Source organism: Pongo abelii, chromosome 17 (genome assembly GCF_028885655.2).
Source record: "Pongo abelii isolate AG06213 chromosome 17, NHGRI_mPonAbe1-v2.0_pri, whole genome shotgun sequence".
NCBI classification, from domain to species: domain Eukaryota; kingdom Metazoa; phylum Chordata; class Mammalia; order Primates; family Hominidae; genus Pongo; species Pongo abelii.
The window spans coordinates 38,075,930-38,094,232 of NC_072002.2; the positions used below are offsets into that span (position 1 = coordinate 38,075,930).

Consider the following 18,303-nt stretch of genomic DNA (forward strand, 5'->3'; position numbering starts at 1 on the left):
TCCTGCCTCAGCCTCCTGAGTAGCTGGGATAATAGGCATGGGCCACCATGCCTGGCTAATTTTTGTATTTTCTTTCGAGATGAGGTTTCACCACTTTGGCCAGGGTGGTCTCAGACTCCTGACCTCAAGTAGTCCACCCATGACTGAGGGGACGTTCGTTTTTTGAGAAAGGAGGTAACAACATCCACACACTATGTGCCTGGCACACAATGCAGTGCAGCAGTCTAGAAAATTCTTTGAGGGCAAGGGTAGTATCACATCCTACTTCGAATTCCCCACAACACAGGGCATAATACCCTAAACATAGGGTAGGGTGCCATTGCCTGAAGTCGGCTCTATTTCTGGTTTATGGGGTGTGATTAATGCGATGTAATGATAGCTTTGGGAAAGGTTTTCTCATGTCATGTACTGTATACAGGGACCAACAAGTCACACTCACCTCATCACAGCATATTCTTGGTAGATATTTGTGTTCAGGCAGTGCTGTGTTGTTTTGTTTTTACTGGTATGAAAATCTACTAAACTGTTTTAAAAACTCCAAGGAACCTTTGCAGAATATCTTGAAGATAAAGCAGCAAAGATTTTAGAGTTATAGTCTAAGGAAAAATAGCTACCCAGTAAAAACACAGTCACAGCAGTGCTGTATTTCAGTTTCATGTTTTTGAAGAGCATCTTATAGTTCAGGCCAGGCCTATTTTTTTACTGCCAAGGAGTTTATTATGCAAACCATTGGAATTCACTGAGAGGTAATGACCAAATTTTCTGTTTAATTTTACCTTCAAACATGGAAAATAATTTAGGCTCACAAAACATTTTCCCTGCTGCTTTGTTCTAATCCACTGTAATTAAGAGCCTCTAGGGCATGTTTCTTAGATTGAGGTTTTAAATGATATGTGATCCTAGGTAATGGCCTTCTTTCTGAAATACCAGCCCTAATGAAATACCAAACCCCTTTAGGGTTTGGTGCTACAGCAGAAAAGCTGGGACATGTGTGTGTTTTTGCAGTAGGGTTGTTGATGGTAGGGTGCTGGTACAGTAGTGCTGGCCACCCCACCCTGCCCTGTTAAGATGCACATGTGAGCCACCATAATGGGGTGGGCTGGAGGCTGAGAGCGAGTGAGGCTGGGTCCCACAGGGGGAGGCAGCAGGGGAATTTCTCACTCCACATGCCAGCTACAGCTCCCTGCATGGGCCAACCCTCTGCCCTGTCCACCCTCCTCAGTAACCCACCCACCAAAGCACTTTCTTCCCATCACAGGCTGGTTCGGTGGGCAGTAATGAAAACAGCACTTCCTGCATTGACTGCAAGGCATAGTTAAAAAAGTTTTTTTTTTCTGCCAGGTGTGGTGGCCCACACCTGTAATCCCAGCACTGTGGGAGGCCAAGACAGGTGGATCACTTGAGGTCAGGAGTTTGATACCAGCCTGGCCGACATGGTGAAACTACTAAAAATACAAAAATAAGAAGGGTGTGGTGGTGAGCACCTGTAATCCTAGCTACTAGGGAGGCTAAGGCAGGAGAATCGCTTGAACCCGGATGGCAGAGGTTGCAGTGAGCCGAGGTTGTGCTATTTCACTCCAGCATGGGCAAGAGAGTGAGATTCTGTCCCTGCCAAAAAAAAAAAAAAAAAAGAAAAAAAAAATTCCATCTTTTTAAGCTATTTTTGGCCAAGGCAATTTTCCTGATTTCCTATTTGTGAAAAGACACTGTGTTACTTATAATTATTCTATTTCCATGTCACTAATATTTTTGCCAGTCAGTTAATTCTGAACTATTTTTTTTAAGTCAGGTATGTCATATGATGTAGACCATAGAAATGTTTTCTTAGATCAGTTATAAATCTTGAAAGATCCCAGTGAAGGTACTAACACATTCATGGTTTTCTTTAAACAGGGTCAGCACATGTCCATCATCTATGAGGAGACAAACACCCCACGGCCAGACCGGCTGCATCATGGACGAGTGCAGGTGGTCGAGGTAAAGGAAGAGCAATCATGGGATGGTCCTTTCTGTTTTGTGACCTAATTATTTCAGACAATCATGATTTTTACTCATTTTAAGAATTTTAAAATATGGATTCTATTTATATAAATATAAGTTTATATATACAGGTTGAGCATCCTTAATCTGAAAATCCAAAATCCAAAATGTCCCAAAATGCAAAATATTTTGAGCACCAACATGACACTCAAAGGAAATGCTCATTGGAGCATTTCAGCTTTCAGATTTTCAGATTAGAAATTCTCAGTGGGTAAATACAATGCAAATGTTCCAAAATAAAAAAAAAAAAATTCTGAAACTTGGATCACTTCTGGTCACAAACATTTCAGAGAAGAGATACCCAACTTGTATAGCTTCAAAATATGAATTATATAAAATGTGGAGTGTTTGATGCTCATGTGGCTTTCTTGGTACCATCTGTCCAGCCTTTTTACACTTTCTCTCCCATTTCACAATTAATTATCCATATCTTAAAAACCCTGTGAGTCAGCCTGGGCAAGATGGCAAAACTCTGTCTGCACAAAAGCAAAATTCAATAGGCATGGTGGGGTGTGCCTGTAATCCCAGCTACTTGGGAAGCTGAGGTGGGAGGATCGCTTGAGCCCAGGAGGTCAAAGCTGCAGTGAGCCATGATCACGCCACTGCACTCCAGCCTGGGCAACAGAGTGAGACCCTGTCTCAAACAAACAAACAAACAAAAAACCTGTGAGCTTGTAAATGCTATGACATAGCTCCCTGTCATCCTCAGGTCTCCCTCAGTGCCTGAGACCTGGTTAATGTTCAACATATGCTTAGGATGAATGAACAGAAAAGCTATAAAAATGTTTTACATCCAAAGAAATAAGAGTAATACTAGCAAAATAAAGGAAAGCTCGTCAGATCATAAAACATTTTGTTATACTTATTTGGTTACAACTATTCCTTAAAAATAGTGTTCCATTTATATTATTAAATATGTCTAGTACCTCTAGGTGAAACTTTTTGAGTACTTTGAACTTGCAGACATATTTTAATGTTTCTGAAAAGGTACATCTATACAATGGAATACTATCTGGCAATAAAAGAAACAAAATATTGATACTTGCTACAAGACACAAAAGAAATATCATATTGCATGATTCTACTTATGTGAGACAGGATATCAGTAAAATGATAGAGAATCTCTAAAAATTCTGTCCTTCATAAAAGCAATGAGAGAACTGGCAAACAGGGAAAAAAAGGTCAGAATCAACGTTTTCAGAACTCTGGAAATTACTCAAAGCCTTGCAGCCATCTGGAAATGGCACACAATGTATAAAGATGCAATTTGTATGATAGTAACATACAAGAGAAGAGGAGGGAATGATACTAATAGAAACAAAGTTTTTGTATACTGTTGAAATTAAGCTGGCATTTATATAAATTGTCCAGCATGGACACATGCATAGAGACAGAATGTAGATTAGTGGTTGCCGGGGTTTGAGGGTGGTAATGGGTAGTGACTACAAATTGATGCAAGGGTACTTTTTAAGGTAATAGAAATGTTCTAAAATTACATTATGATGATGATTGCATGCTTCCGTAAATTTATTACAAATTGTACGCTTAAAATGAGGGAATATTATTGTATGTAAATTATTCCTTAAGCTGCTAAAATATAAATTAAAATTATATAAGCATAATATTTGTATGTTAGTAATAGCTACCATTTGTTAAGAATGGTGCTGAACACTTTATATATATTGTGTCATTTAATTTACCTTAATTATAATGATAGCCCCAAGACATTAGGTATTACTGTGCCTATTTAAGAGATGTAAAAACTGAGTTCAACAAGGGCAACAAAATATAAAGGTTAAAAAGGCAGGCTTTTGGAGGCCAGGTACAATGGCTCATGCCTGTAATTCCAGCACTTTGGGAGGCTGAGGTGGGCAGATCATGAGGTCAGGAGATTGAGACCATCCTGGCTAACACCATGAAACCCCATCTCTACTAAAAATACAAAAAATTAGCCATGTGGTGGCACATACCTGCAGTCAGGAGTTCAAGACCAGCCTGGCCAACAATGGGAAAACCTCGTCTCTACCAAAAATACGTTAAAAAAAAATTAGGTCAGGTGCAGTGGCTCACACCTGTAATCGCAGCACTCTGGGAGGCTGAGGTGGGCAGATCATGAGGTCAGGAGTTTGAGACTAGCCTGGCCAACATGGCGAAACCCTGTCTCTACTAAAAATACAAAAATTAGCCAGGTGTACTGGCATGTGCTTATAATCCCAGCTACTTGGGAGGCTGAGGCAGGAGAATCACTTGAACTCGGGAGGCAGAGGTTGCAGTGAGCTGAGATCACACCACTGCACTCCAGCCTGGGTGACAGAGCAAGACTTTTTCTCAAAAAAAAAGCAAACAAAAATTACCAAACAGAACATAGCAAGTGTTGACAAGAGTGTGGTGAATTTGGGACCCTTCGATCCTCTTGGTGGGAATGTGAAGTGGTGCATCCACTGTGGAAACACTATGGAAGTTCCTCAGAAAATTAAAAGTAGGATTACCATATGCTCCAGCAGTCCCACTTCTGGATATCTATCTAAAATAACTGAAAACAGGATCTTCACAAGATATTTGCACATTCATGTTCATTGCAGCATTATTCACAATAGCCAAGAAGCAACCAAATGTCCATCAACAGATGAATAGACAAAGAAAATGTGGTATATAGAGACATATACAATGGAACATTATTCCCCCTTAAAAATGAAGGAAATTCTGTCATAGGCTACAATATAGATGAACCCTGAGAACCTTATGCTAAGTGAAACAAGCCAGTCACAAAAGAACGAACACTTCATGATTCCACTTATATGAGTTATCTGAAATAGTCAATTCTTAGCAACAGAAATTAGAATAGTGGTTGCCAGGGGCTGGGGAGGGAAAAAGGGAATTGTTCAATGTATACGGAGTTTCCCTTTTGCAAGCTGGTAAGTTCTAGAGATCTGTTGTGCAATGTTGTGCTTATAGTTAACAATACTGTTAACTATAAGTTAAAATGGTTAAGATGGTAAATTTCATGTCGTGTGTTTTTTACCACATTAACAATTAAAATAGAATAATATAAACATTTGTGCAAGAAAAGATTGTATTTTCTGTCACCGATGTGTACGTTTAATGAATGACCTGAGCTGCATGACTCAGTCAGTTTCCATATGCCTTCCTTCCCTCTTTCTCATTCACCTTATGTTTGCACAAACAAAAGCACATTTAAAAGATAAGTAGGACACTGGGAATTTTATTTCATTTTATTGCCCCTTATTCCCTGCCTTCATTTTTTTTCCTTCCTTCATGGGAATAACCCAGGACACCTGACTTCTAAATGTAAATAGTCCAGGAGGCAGGTATTTCCCCATCTTATTTCATTTCTCCCTATGCATTTTAAGTGTCTTGTCTTTGATTCATTCGGGGTGTCTGCCTCTAAGGAACCCCTGGAAGTGAGCCTGCCTAAGGAAGACCCTGCCTTTCTGTTTCCATGTGTAGGGAAACTTCAGACATGCCAGCAGCCGTGCCCCGGTGTCTAGGGAGGAGCTGATGACAGTGCTGTCTAGACTGGCAGATGTGCGCATCCAAGGCCTCCACTTCACAGAGACTCAAAGGCTCACCCTGAGTGAGGTGGGGCTAGAGGAAGCCTCTGACACAGGAAGTGGACACATAGCACTTGCTGTGGAAATCTGTGCCTGCCCCCCTGCCTACGCTGGTGACTCTTGTCAGGTAGGAAGTTTTCCCATCCACAACATTTCCCTAGGGAGCTCCTGTGGCCGTTTTTGGCTGCTGTCCAGCACTGCAGAATGGTTTAGGGCCCTCTGTCTATTGTTTCTCTGTTCAAGTTTCTGCAGGGCTGATCTTATATCTTACCTAGACTCCCTTCAGGAATTAAATGTGAAAAAGACATCATCAGTGTCTCAGAATTCATAGGAAAGCCACAGGAGTTCAATAGATGCTGAGGGTTAGAGAAATTCAGAGTAGGAAAATAAAGTGTTTCAAATAGCTAGAAGGAGGATATTGACTATTCCCAACACAAAGAAATGATCAGTGTTTGAGATGATGGATATGCTAATTACCTTGTCTCATCACTAAACGTTGTATGTGTCACAACATCACTATGTACTCCATAAGTATTTATCATTATTATTTATCAATTTTTAAAATAAAATATTTTTTAAATGAAGGAGCTCACCTGTCAGCATCTTAGTATTTGAGCCCCTGCTTTCCCAATAACTGGCCTTATACCTTTCTCTAATCCGGAACCTCCCTCCACCCGCTCTCAACTCCCCAGTAGAGTTGAATTCCAGAGAATATCCTGGATTTCTTAGAGGACATTATGTTCTAGCTTGCAGCAGGTCTCATTGTTTGAGGTCCAGTCAACCAGAGCTGTCTTCAGATGATTAAAATGTACCATAAAATGAAACTATTTAATTTCTCTGGCTATAAATATGTCTTTTCTTAAAGATCAGGGCAAAAGCACAATGTTAGCATGATTAATAAAAGTAGCAAACACTCATTCTGTGTATTCCATACACGCATAAGTACGTAGGCTTAGCAAAACCTTTCACTTTCTTTCCTTGCCCCCTGGTAGCCGAAAACCCCAAGGTGATCTGCACATACGAGTTCCCACTTTTTAAACCTGCAAAAACAAATCTGACCTGCCGTGGTCTTCTGGGGACTCCAAAGTTGTAATATTTAGCCCACAGGTTGCCTACATTCTTCCCCTTCCTCCATCTCTTTTCTAGCCTGATTAAAATTGATAGCCCAAGGGAAAGAGAGGGACTCTGGATTTCCACCCTCCTACCCAGGGCGTGTTCCCTGCCCGTGACTCAGCCTGTGATTTAGGGTGTCTGCAGGGTGAGGTGGGTGGAAGGTGATGCCCGCCCCACCTCACAGGAATTACAGAGCGGTGCGCTTACCTGCGGGACTGTTATGTGCGCTCTGGCACAGGCTGACTCATGTGTGAAGTTTAAAGGTGGGGCCCCTGCCGCAGACAGCCTTCCTTACCTGAGTCAGGCAGGCCCAGGCACTGAGCAGGAAGGGCAGGTATAAGAGGAAGAGGCAAAGGTTCCTGCGCAGCCAGCGGACGCCCAGGAACCAGGATGCCTTCAGCAGTGAGGCGGTCAGCCCGCAGCATGGGATGGCTGTGGGTCTTTGGGGCAGCCCTGGGGCAATGTCTGGGCTACAGTTCACAGCAGCAAAGGGTGCCATTTCTTCAGCCTCCCGGTCAAAGTCAACTGCAAGCGAGTTATGTGGAGTTTAGACCCAGCAAGGTAACGTCCTTTTAAGTTTTGGTTTGGGATGGGGAAGAGTTTCCAGCTTTGTGACATTTTAAGTTCAGTTATGGTGGTTAATGAGTAAATGGGTGGACTGAGGAGGGGCTGATGGCCTCCCAGTCGCCTTGACTGGCAGTGTTTATTACAGTGCCTGACAGATTGCTCTCCCGAGCTATTAACCGCAAACCCCATTAACATCAGCCCACCTGGAAATGCTGAGACAGTTAAGAGCTGGACTGCTTGCGGGATGTTAATATACGATGAAACCTTATGCCCTTTAGAGACCATCCCAAGCCTCAGAACAAAAGAGTCCAGTGCCTATAGCTTTCCAAATGCTACTTGGAAGAAAATTTACCCCCGGGGGGAAAAAATGAGAAAGAGTGAAATCCAATGCTTAAGAAAAGTGATCAAAGTTTGCATAATACCTAAAAGACATGCTTCCATTTGCCAGGCATGAAACATTAAGAAATTCTGCTCTCTTTAAACTTCCTGGATGCTGCATGTATTCTTACAGAGAAATAGATCCTATGGCTACAGATACAGCCCTGGAAACTGGATTAGGGACATAATCTTATCATTTGTATATAATTTGTATTACAAAAGTTTACTGGAAAACTTAACATAAAACATCATCATGTTAACTAGTTATAAAACCCCTGTATTGAAATATAATGTATTAGAACACATTCATTTTCATTTAAAAGTGAGTGTTCAATATAATCTGAATACTTGAACTGACTCTTTGTAGAATGTGGTTTTGCTTGCTTTATAAGAGGTGGAAAAATGATTCTATTTGAGTAACTGACAAATCCTCAGAGTCACATGATATGTAACTTTTGCAAAGTATATTTTCTGCTTGTAATCAAAAGCAAATTAAGATGGGTGATTTAGTTTTGATCAAGATAGACTATACTCCCCCAAAGCATGTTTAATTAAGGCTTTTTTCTCAGGCATGTTGTCATAAACTAACCAGATCTATCTGCTTATTTGAATAACTTGCTCTTTACCCAATGTGATTATTTTGTAAGCAGGTAATGTGATATACACTGATAATTATAAGTTACTTGCCACTTATTAGGACAGATTGTATAATAGATACAATGACACCATCATTGGCTGCATTTCGTTCACATGTAAATCTCAGTTGTGCTTTCAGCAAAATAACATTCCTTTCATAGTTTGATTCTCCTTTAGGCAAGCCTATTCATATAGCAACATAATCTATTTATTTGCAATGTACTCTTTGCCCTAAACATGGTTCCTAATAGCTTAAAGGAACATTATATTGGAAACTATGGTCTTATTGTGCATGATCTATATTCATTGGTAATTTTGGAAGGGGTTCTAGCAACACCTGGGAGATTGCACTCCCAGAGCACATGAGGCTTCTGCCTCTCTCTCCTGTCAGGTGGCTTCTTTCTCTCTTCCACTGGACCAGGCAGAGACCTTTATGGCCATGAGTGAATAAGAATGGACTGTCCACTTCAAGATTTCCTTTGAGTATAGTTTCCAAGTTTTACAGACATATGTGCTATTTAAAGAAGATTTGATAAAAGACTATCCTTTATCTTGAAATAGTTTTCCTGATGCTTTCAAGATAGGGTATATAGGAGATCAGAGAAACAAATTAGGGACAATATCTGATTTTATTTATTTATTTATTTATTTATTTATTTATTTATTTATTAGACAGGGTTTCACTCTTGTTGCCCAGGCCGGAGTGTGGTGGCGCAGTCGTGGCTCACTGCAACCTCCACCTCTCAGGTTCAAGCGATCCTCCCACCTCAACCTCCCGAGTAGCTGGGACTATAGGCATGTGCCACCATGCCCGGCTAATTGTTGTATTTTTTAGTAGAGACGAGGTTTCACCATGTTGCCCAGGCTGATCTTGAACTCCTGGGCTCAAGTGTTCCACCCGCCTCGGCCTCCCAAAGTGCTGGAATTATAGGCTTGAGCCACCACAACCAGCCAATATGTGATTTGAATCTGTGCACTGATTTGCTCTGCCAAAATAAAGGACATGTCTATAATTTCCTTTAAAGACAGAAATCTAAATAATTTTAATGGCTGGTATAAGAAGAATTGGTTTTTTTTCTATTGGAGGGATTCTTAACTAGAATCCTTTAAAAAAGATATTAGTTCATGAAAAGAAAATTATAATTCTTTTCATCCAGATGAAAATGCATAACTTGTATTATACTGGAAAGAGATAATATACAGGAGATAGAAATAATCAAATCACGATTGAACAAGGAAACAAGACCAACCCAAGGAGAGTCCCTCAGGCTGAGCCTCTGTGTGTTCGGGTGGACCAGATGTTCGTGAACAGTCCTGTATGAGAACCTCATGCACACTCCCCTCCCCTGGCTTCTCTGTTGCCCATGGCCTAGTGAGTGGCAATGAAGTGACTCCACTGATTGTGGCATGATTGTCTAAATCTCAGTTAAGACTCCTATTCCCCCAACCCACTCCTCTTCCTATACTGCCCCCTCACCAGCCCAAACCCACACTTGGAGAGAAAACAGCTAGCCAAAGATAATTTGGACTTGAAGTGATTTGCTTAGATGTCCTCCCCTCTAAGGACGAGTCTCTTTATTTGTCCATTTCCACCTTCTCCACCTGCCCTCAAAACAGTTGTGAGAAGAGAGGAGCCCCTTCTCACCCCCCACCTCCACACGTGCCCCATCTCTGATTTCCCCACCCATGCATCTCACACTCCCACCAGGGCAAGAAAACCAAACAGCTTGAGAAAAAAGAAGTGGACATGACAGGTGGTTGAAATTAAAAATATTCACACTGACTGAAGGAAAGAAGGTTTGAAAAATGAATGCTTCATCCGGGCTCAGTGGTGCGCGTGCCTGTGGTTCCAGCTACGTTGGAGGCTGAGGCAGGAGGATTGCTTGAGCCCAGGAGCCCGAGACTCAAGTGCACTATGATCACATCTGTGAATAGTCACTACACTCCAGCCTGGGCAGCAGAGTGAGACCCTGTCTCTAAAAAATAAAAATGATGTGAATGCTTCACAGTGAGAGGTGTCACATGCTTTGGATAGTAATTGTTTTCTTTCTTCGTACTGATTAAACACTTTGTTTGAAAAATAGGGTTGTAGCCCTGGATACTATCGGGATCATAAAGGCTTGTATACCGGACGGTGTGTTCCCTGCAATTGCAACGGACATTCAAATCGATGCCAGGATGGCTCAGGCATATGTGTTGTGAGTAAATTGACACTTTAATGCTATCAGCAGGCAATCTGTTTCTCCTCCATTCCCCTGTACTATGCCCGAAGACATCAACATTACATCTGCCAAACCCTAAATAGAGGTCGCTGTGTGAATATATGAAGCTCCATTATCAGGCTGAATTATTTTACATTTCATTTTTTCTCCCATTTTAACATGCACCATTAAAAGAGCGCTGCTGTCTGAGTAATTAAGTTACATCTTAGCTTCTAAATCTCTCCTTCATGAAATGATAGTAATGGGTAGACCTTGGAAGTTAATTCTTGCCAGGACAAAACTAATCCAAGCCACTACTTTGGGTCCCAATTTTGTTGGGGTGACAGGAAGTTACAGGAGGGGGGCTTGTTGCTGTCAGATGTCCAATAACTCAAGAAAGCAGCCAGGGAGAAGGGGATTTGAGGAAGGCTTAAGGCTAATAAGATATCAGTCCAACATTAGCTGGGCATGGTGGCAGGTGCCTGTAATCCCAGCTACTCAGGAGACTGAGGCAGGAGAATCGCTTGAACCCTGGAGGCAGAGGTTGCACTGAGCCGAGATTGTGCCACTGCATTGCAGCCTGGGCAACAAGAACAAAACTCTGTCTGCGCTCCATCTGCCCCCACACCAAAAACAACAACAACAACAAAAAACAGAAATCAGTCCAACACAAGCTTCACTATTGCCAAGACAGAGTGGGGCTTGGAGAAGACAGGTGAGGGAGGTCGTGGGGAAGGGAAATTGCTGCTCACCCCTCCCGTCCTCACAACATCCTCCACCTGCCTGTTCCCTATATTGACTATATTTTCTCATGGCCTCAAGGCTGTCTTGGATGACTACAGCATATCCACTGGAACATGATCTTATTTTGGAATATTTTATAAAATTCTTCTACCTAAAATTAGTTTCTTAGGAAATTTTTCTTATGCATCCTGAAGCAGAACTTTTTTATTCTGCTTTTTTCATTTGTTTCATTAGAGTTCTTCTCTTTGGTGACCAGGGCCTCCCCAGTGAGGAAAATGGACAGTGAAAAAGAGGGAGCATACTCCAGGAATACAGGGCTTCAGCTGTGTTGTGCCCTTTTGGAAATGCACTCCTCTGGCACAAATTTTCTTTGCATTGTGTAATGCAACTAGAGTGTGTTTCAAGTATGAGTTCCTAGACCGTATTAAGCTCGTTCACTGTGGCCCAGGGAACTGCTTCCTCCGCAAGATGGGACAGGCCAGAACAGGAAATTGTTGTGAAGAGCCACCTGATAGAATATTTTGTTGGACTGTAACCTTATAAATTCAAAAAGAGTAAAAGGTATTGGGAAATACTGTTTTCCAGCTTGTTAGTATTCCTATAGAATAGTTCATGTTTGATATTGTATGTTTTGTGTAACACGGGTAGATGCTTTAATTAAGAATAAATATGTTGGCCGGGCATGGTGGCTCATGCCTGTAATCCCAGCACTTTGGGAGGCTGAGGCAGGCAAATCACGAGGTCAGGAGTTTGAGACCATTCTGGCTAACACGGTGAAACCCTGCCTCTACTAAAAAATACAAAAAATTAGCTGGGCATGGTGGTGGGCGCCTGTAGTCCCAGCTACTTGGGAGGCTGAGGCAAGAGAATGGCTTGAACCCGGGAGGCGGAGCTTGCAGTGATCACGCCACTGCACTCCAGCCCGGGTGACAGAGCAAGAATCTGTCTAAAAAACAAAACAAAACAAAAACAAAAACAAAAAAGAATAAATATGTTATCAGTGAACCATTGCCAGATGTCAAGCCCATCTTATGAAAGCTGCCAAAGAATAAAGGAAAGATTTTTTTTTGTAGTCACCCACTGAAAGGAAAACTTGTGAGAGTCATAATTCGTATTTTAATCAAACAAGATTTTCTTTCCCATTTTCTTTTTTTTGTAGTTCTGTCTTCACTTGTCCCTAATGGCCATGTGGCCGCCAGAGACTCTTCATTCAGGAAATCCTCACTGAGCATTTGCTAGTGTGGCAGGTACTGAGCTAAGTGCTGGAGTTAAAATCATCAGACCTAATCCCTACACTCACGAGGCTTGCTGTCTAGTAGGGAATGTGTATGTGTGTACACACTCACACACACACGCACACACACACACACGGAGCCCGTGTCTGCACTCAGCTAACAGCTCCATGGCAAGTCCTGAGTGCTGATGCTGCCCTGAATTGTGTCCACTGCATGGAAGCTGAGAATGCATTCCTCGTTCTCAAAGAACAGTAAAGAGGAAATCCAGTACATTTGAATATCAAATGGGCCTTCTGGCTGATTTCACTGCAAATCGACCTCCACCTGTCAAGGTCCAAAGCAAATGTCTAACATCAGGACCTTCACCCAGGTGCAACTCTTCAAGACATTTCAAGAATAGACTCTGAAGTTTGAAAAGATAAGTAGCCCAACTTTTTGCCAGTACAGCGGTAGGTGTCCAGTGTCAAGGGCAGGAGTAGAGGAGTAGCGGGTGATGTGGGTGCCACCGTCCAGAGGGACCTGCGATGATGGCCTCCTCCTATGTGCTGAGACCCCTGTCTCTCCCTCTTCTCATTGCCCCAATTTCTCCCCATATTTTCTGCTCTCCCCCCAATTCCCCTTCCCGTCTACTATCCCCGTCACCCCTTATTTTCCTCTCCGTTCCCATTTCCCTCCCCTTTTCTTTTTCTGCCTTCTTTCTTCATCTTCCTTCTTTTATTTTCTGCAACTTGAGCCCATCTTCCCCTCTGCAGTTGCAATGGAATTTCCGAATGATTTATCTGAAATTCACAGCTGACATGGTGCTCCTCTGAGGCTCACGGATGGAAGGAAGCCCATGACCCTTAGCACAGTACTGGGGGTTCTTTCCAGCTGCATCCCGCCCCCTTGCACTTCTGCCTTGGGCACGCCCTTTGCTTTTCATTCCCTCCACACACTGCCATGCTATTGTGAGACTGAGGTTCTGCACGCTGTGTCCCCTGTGCCCGGAATGCCCTTCCCTCACTTTTGCGCTCAGTGAATCCCTGTCCTTCTGCAGCCCTCGCAGGCAGCCCCTCCTCCTGCTCTCATGGGATGCTGGCACACTTGTGTCCTATTTTCCACGTGATATTGGATATGTCTATTCACAGGACTACATGTACCCCGAGTCGAGGGACCAACCCTTCTTTACGTCGCTAGAGCCTAGCATAGTTGGGCATATAGTAAATGCCTAATGGATATTTGGTGATAAATGGAGCTAGGAGAGCACGTGCCATGGGAGTGGACATGGGCTTCTGCAGCATTCATTCATTCATTTATTCACAGTAAAACACAAGGAACCTGAAGGGAGGTGTTCCAAGTTTGCAGGACTGAGGACAGTTTCCAGGGTGGCCACTCTCAACTGACAGTGAAGGGTTTCTCACATATTTTTATGGGACTTTGTCAAGCAACACGGGTTTTGACACTCTTCCTTGATCCTCTCCTCTCACCCCTGTGAAGGACCAGTATTCAGAGTGATTTTAGTAGGATACGGATGTCCTCACCTCAATTCTTGCATCTGTACATTCGTGTTCAGCCTCAGAGCTAAGTAGACAAAGGACTGAAATATATCTATATAGTCATGTTCTACTTTTAAATTGTCATTTGGATTAAAAGAGAAAGAGAACTAAAGTGGAAACGTATTAGTTCCAAAGGACTGGTGTCTTATGAGAGAGTCAGGCCAGCTGAAGGCTGGGTGAGGGTGAGGGAAGCCGCTGGTGTCCTCCTTAGTCACCCGTGAGAGGACTGCTCTGTGGAGCTAATCAACTGCAAGGAAGATTGTTCCCAGTGTCCAGACCTCAAGGAGTCTGGACCCATAGTGCAGTGAGATTTGGGGAAGGAAGGATTCCGGATAGGGGTGAGCTTTCTGATGATAAGCAAATGTGAACACGTGAGCAGCATCCTACTTTAAAGCCCCTCCACATGCTCTGAAATACTAATATCTTATGTTTATAGCACAATTTGATAGCTAGGAAAAAAAATGAAAGGATATTTTAACATCTTAGTGTTTCGTGTAATTTTCAGTTACTCAAAGGTTAGTGAAGGATGGATTTGCTCAATCTGGACAAACTGACGGCATTTATGATGGAAGGACAACCTTTTTCATTATGAACAAACCATGTCCTCTTGGGATATAAACGTGTATTGTTTTTCCCAACCTACCTTCAGATATTATTTAAAAATTCACACTCATGGCCGGGTGCGATGGCTCATGCCTATAAACCCAGCACTTTGGGAGGCCGAGGCGGGCGAATCATGAAGTCAGGAGTTTGAGACCATCCTGGCCAACATGGTGAAACCCTGTCTTTACTAAAAATACAAAAATTAGCTGAGCGTGGTGGTGGGCGCCTGTAATCCCAGCTACTCGGGAGGCTGAGGCAGGGGAATCACTTGAACCCAGCAGGCAGAGGTTGCAGTGAGCTGAGCTGGAGGCCATTGCACTCCAGCCCGGGCGACAGTGCAAGAATCTGTCTGAAAACAAAACAAAACAAAAAACAAAACACAAAACCCCTGACACTCCTTAAAGTTTCCTACTCAAGCAACATCTCTGCATACAGAAGTAAAATACATAGGCAAATGTTTAAAATTATACTTATTCCAGCCCATAAAATTAACACAAAGTATCTCCATATTAGCAAATGCCCACAGCAAGGGGAGTTTTCCTGGGTGTTTCTGTGCATTTAGATCTTTTCTGCTAGGGTAGCACCAAGAAAATAAACAAATTTGACCCAATCCACTAGGTTTTGTCTCAATAGACCACTTGGTTGCAAAATTATTTCATCTCAACACTTTACTGAAGAACAAATTTCATTAGACAGCAACTTTGATGTGAAAATAATTGGATTTACATAAATAAAAAGCTTAGATAACATTAATTTCTTGCTTCTTTGGGACACTGGAATTCAGTTGAGTATTTTCTTCGGACACTGTGCAACTTTTTATTGTTTTAACAAATTCTGTGTTAAGAACTCATTTCAATAATATCACCCTTCAGTATATCATTGTTAGGTGAACCATGAAGTAAAATGAGGGTAATTTTCATCAAAGCAGTGCTAACGGGAAGAAGGAAAAGAATTTACATTTCCCAAGAGCTTAGTACACTTGCTTTTTAAAATCTTCTCAACAGCCTTAGAAAGTGGGCATTATCCTAACAACATTTTGAGAAAATTATAATTGTATGTAAATCATACACTAGTAAAATTGATATAAGTAAAATTGATACAATTGAAAGGATCTTGCCCCAGGACTCTGTGGCCTTGAGATGCTGGAGTGGGATGGAGACTCAGCTGGCTTGTTCCCACTATGTTGCACTGCCAATGTTAAGCACCGCGTCACTGAGGGAAGGGCACTTACCCCTCTTTTCTAACACCAGCAATGATTACAGGGACAGGGAAAATACATGGTTAGAAGAGCTGATATCACTGCAAAGTCAGAGGACTTGAGTTCTAGTCGTGTGACTAAGTAAGATTACAATGATCTCAGAAGTAGGGACTGTACCGGCTGCTGTGAATTGTGCTGTTCACCTGTCCCTAGAACTGTCAGCACAACACCGCGGGAGAGCACTGTGAACGCTGCCAGGAGGGCTACTATGGCAACGCCATCCACGGATCCTGCAGGGCCTGCCCATGTCCTCACACCAACAGGTACCGTAGCAGCTTGACATAACCTACAGGGACCCAAAGTCGTTTGGTGGCTGCCTAGGACTAGGGGTGGGAGAGCAGGTGGGGAGAATGGGAAGTGATTGCCAAAGGGTCTGGGATTTCTTTTTGAAGGGATGAAAACATTTTCAATTGATTGTGGTGATGGTTGTACAATTCTGTGAATATAGTATAAGCCACTGAATTGTACAGTTGACATGATGAACTGCATGATATGTGAATTATATCTCAATAAAGCTGTGATATTAAAATGAACAAACACGACATACAAGAAAACAAATGAATAGGCCAGGTGTGGTGGCTCACACCTGTAATCCCAGCACTTTAGAAGGCCGAGGAGGGTGGATCACTTGAGGTCAGGAGTTCGAGACCAGCCTGGCCAACATGGTGAAACCCCATCTCTACTAAAATTACAAAAATTAGCTTGTAATACAGCTATTCGGGAGACTGAGGCAGGAGAATCGCTTGAACCCAGGAGGCAGAGGCTGCAGTGAGCCGAGATTGTACCACTGCACTCCAGCCTGGGCGAGAGAGCGAGACTCCATCTTAAAAAAAAAAAAAAGAAAAGAAAAGAAAACAAACAGAAACCGTCTTTCCAAGTTGTATCCTTGCAGGCTTTTCCTTTCCCTCTTTTACTGTTCATTCAATGGCTAAGCAGCTACTTCTCGAGCACCCATGACAGGGCCAGGCCTCAGCCCTCTCTATGTGACGAGGAAGCTGAAGGAAGAAGACAGAGGCAGTCCCTGTTCTCCTGGGGCTTGACCTAGAGTGTGGCAGGGAGGGAGAGAAAGGGTGGGAGTCATCACACTCAATAAATACACACACTAATCAGTAAGAAGTGTAACTGGAGATAGAGAAGACATTTTCTGCAATAGGCTGTGTCACTGACAGTGAGGGGGTGGCTGCTTTAGAGGGGTGGCCAAGGAGGCCTGAAGTTAGATAGAGGAAGCCATGGCAGTATTTTGGCCACGAGGCTCCTAGGCAGGGATGAAACAGAAGGAAAAAGCCTGTGACGATGTGTTCAAGGGCAGTGAGAAGGCAGGAGTGGCAGAAGTGCAGTGTGAAGAGGGCCAGAGGTGAGGTTGGTGGAGCAACCAGGACCCAGATCCTGCAGAACCCTGCAGGCTGTGGTCAAGCATCTGGGTCTTATCCTCAGTGCGATGGAAATTTTGGGACAGTTCTGAGCCACTGAGTGATCTGAGCTCTCATTTAGGCTCCAGAGTGACCAATAGACTACATAGGTAGGAAGCCACTGCTGTGTTTTCAAGGTAACCCCCTCTCTCCTTAAGTGTGGCACCTTGTCATATCCTTACTCGTCACAAAGGGTTCACTGTGGGCCCAAGCAAAGAATGATGTAACAAACTAAGTGAAGCAAGAGTTGTTTTGAAAATCAAGAAGATACTGAGAACGTCTCACTAGTACATAGACTCAGAAACGTGTGGATCACAAAGGCAGGCCTGTATCAGCCCTTAACAGACACATGGGCCAAGTCCTAACATTGCCAGAAGTCATGTGCCAAGTGTGGCTTCTCTGGAGAGACCTATTTGGAATGCTCACCCTGCTTTGCTGTCTATGTCTTTGATACTCGTTGAAGCCCACCCCATCCTGCAGCTTTATTTGTCAAGGGATCAATCACTTGAGCTTGCCCAGACTTGTTTGAAGAGAAGCTGGCAAAAGTAGAAAGCAGCAAGATTTCCACTGGGGTGCTTGGAAAACGTTTTTCATTTTCGTTTGCAAAGCATAGTAGCATCAAGGTCAGCTTCCAGCTTCCGTGCAGTTGAAGTAATATGTAGGTCTTTGGATTTATCAGTGAAACTCTATTTTTATCTATTTCTCTTTCCTGCAATATCAATAGTGCTGACCAATGTCTAACTTGTCTTTTGAGAGGCTTCCTAAACAGGCATTCTCTTACCAGCGAATGGAGTGATATTCCCTCAGATGTCATCAGTGTCATGTCCAGTGGCAGACAACAGGGCTTTTTCATGGTCTCTTTGGTGTGTGTGTGTGTGTGTGTGTATGTTTAAAGCTGCTTCTAAAATATCATCACTTATTGCTTCTCAGCCTTTTGGCTAAGATCAAGTGTAAAATATCACCACTTTACAGCTAAAAGAAAAGGGATCAAAATTCCACAACTTGGTTTGAA

The 18,303-nt window shown here is 42.8% G+C and overlaps 1 protein-coding gene across 4 annotated transcripts in view; it reads left to right on the forward strand.

Annotated features, from left to right (window-relative positions):
* The window catches only part of LAMA3 (laminin subunit alpha 3), a 279,433-nt gene that overhangs the window by 190,423 nt on the left and 70,707 nt on the right, over positions 1 to 18,303 (forward strand). For 3 of the 4 annotated variants that reach the window (XM_054537712.2, XM_054537713.2, XM_054537714.2), the window contains 4 exons: positions 1,894 to 1,977; positions 5,509 to 5,739; positions 10,391 to 10,504; positions 16,036 to 16,145. In XM_054537712.2, coding sequence (XP_054393687.2) covers positions 1,894 to 1,977; positions 5,509 to 5,739; positions 10,391 to 10,504; positions 16,036 to 16,145 — 539 coding nt within the window. Of the gene's footprint in view, positions 1 to 1,893; positions 1,978 to 5,508; positions 5,740 to 7,100; positions 7,287 to 10,390; positions 10,505 to 16,035; positions 16,146 to 18,303 lie in introns of those variants that run through there. The other variant, XM_054537717.2, reaches the window with a different exon arrangement.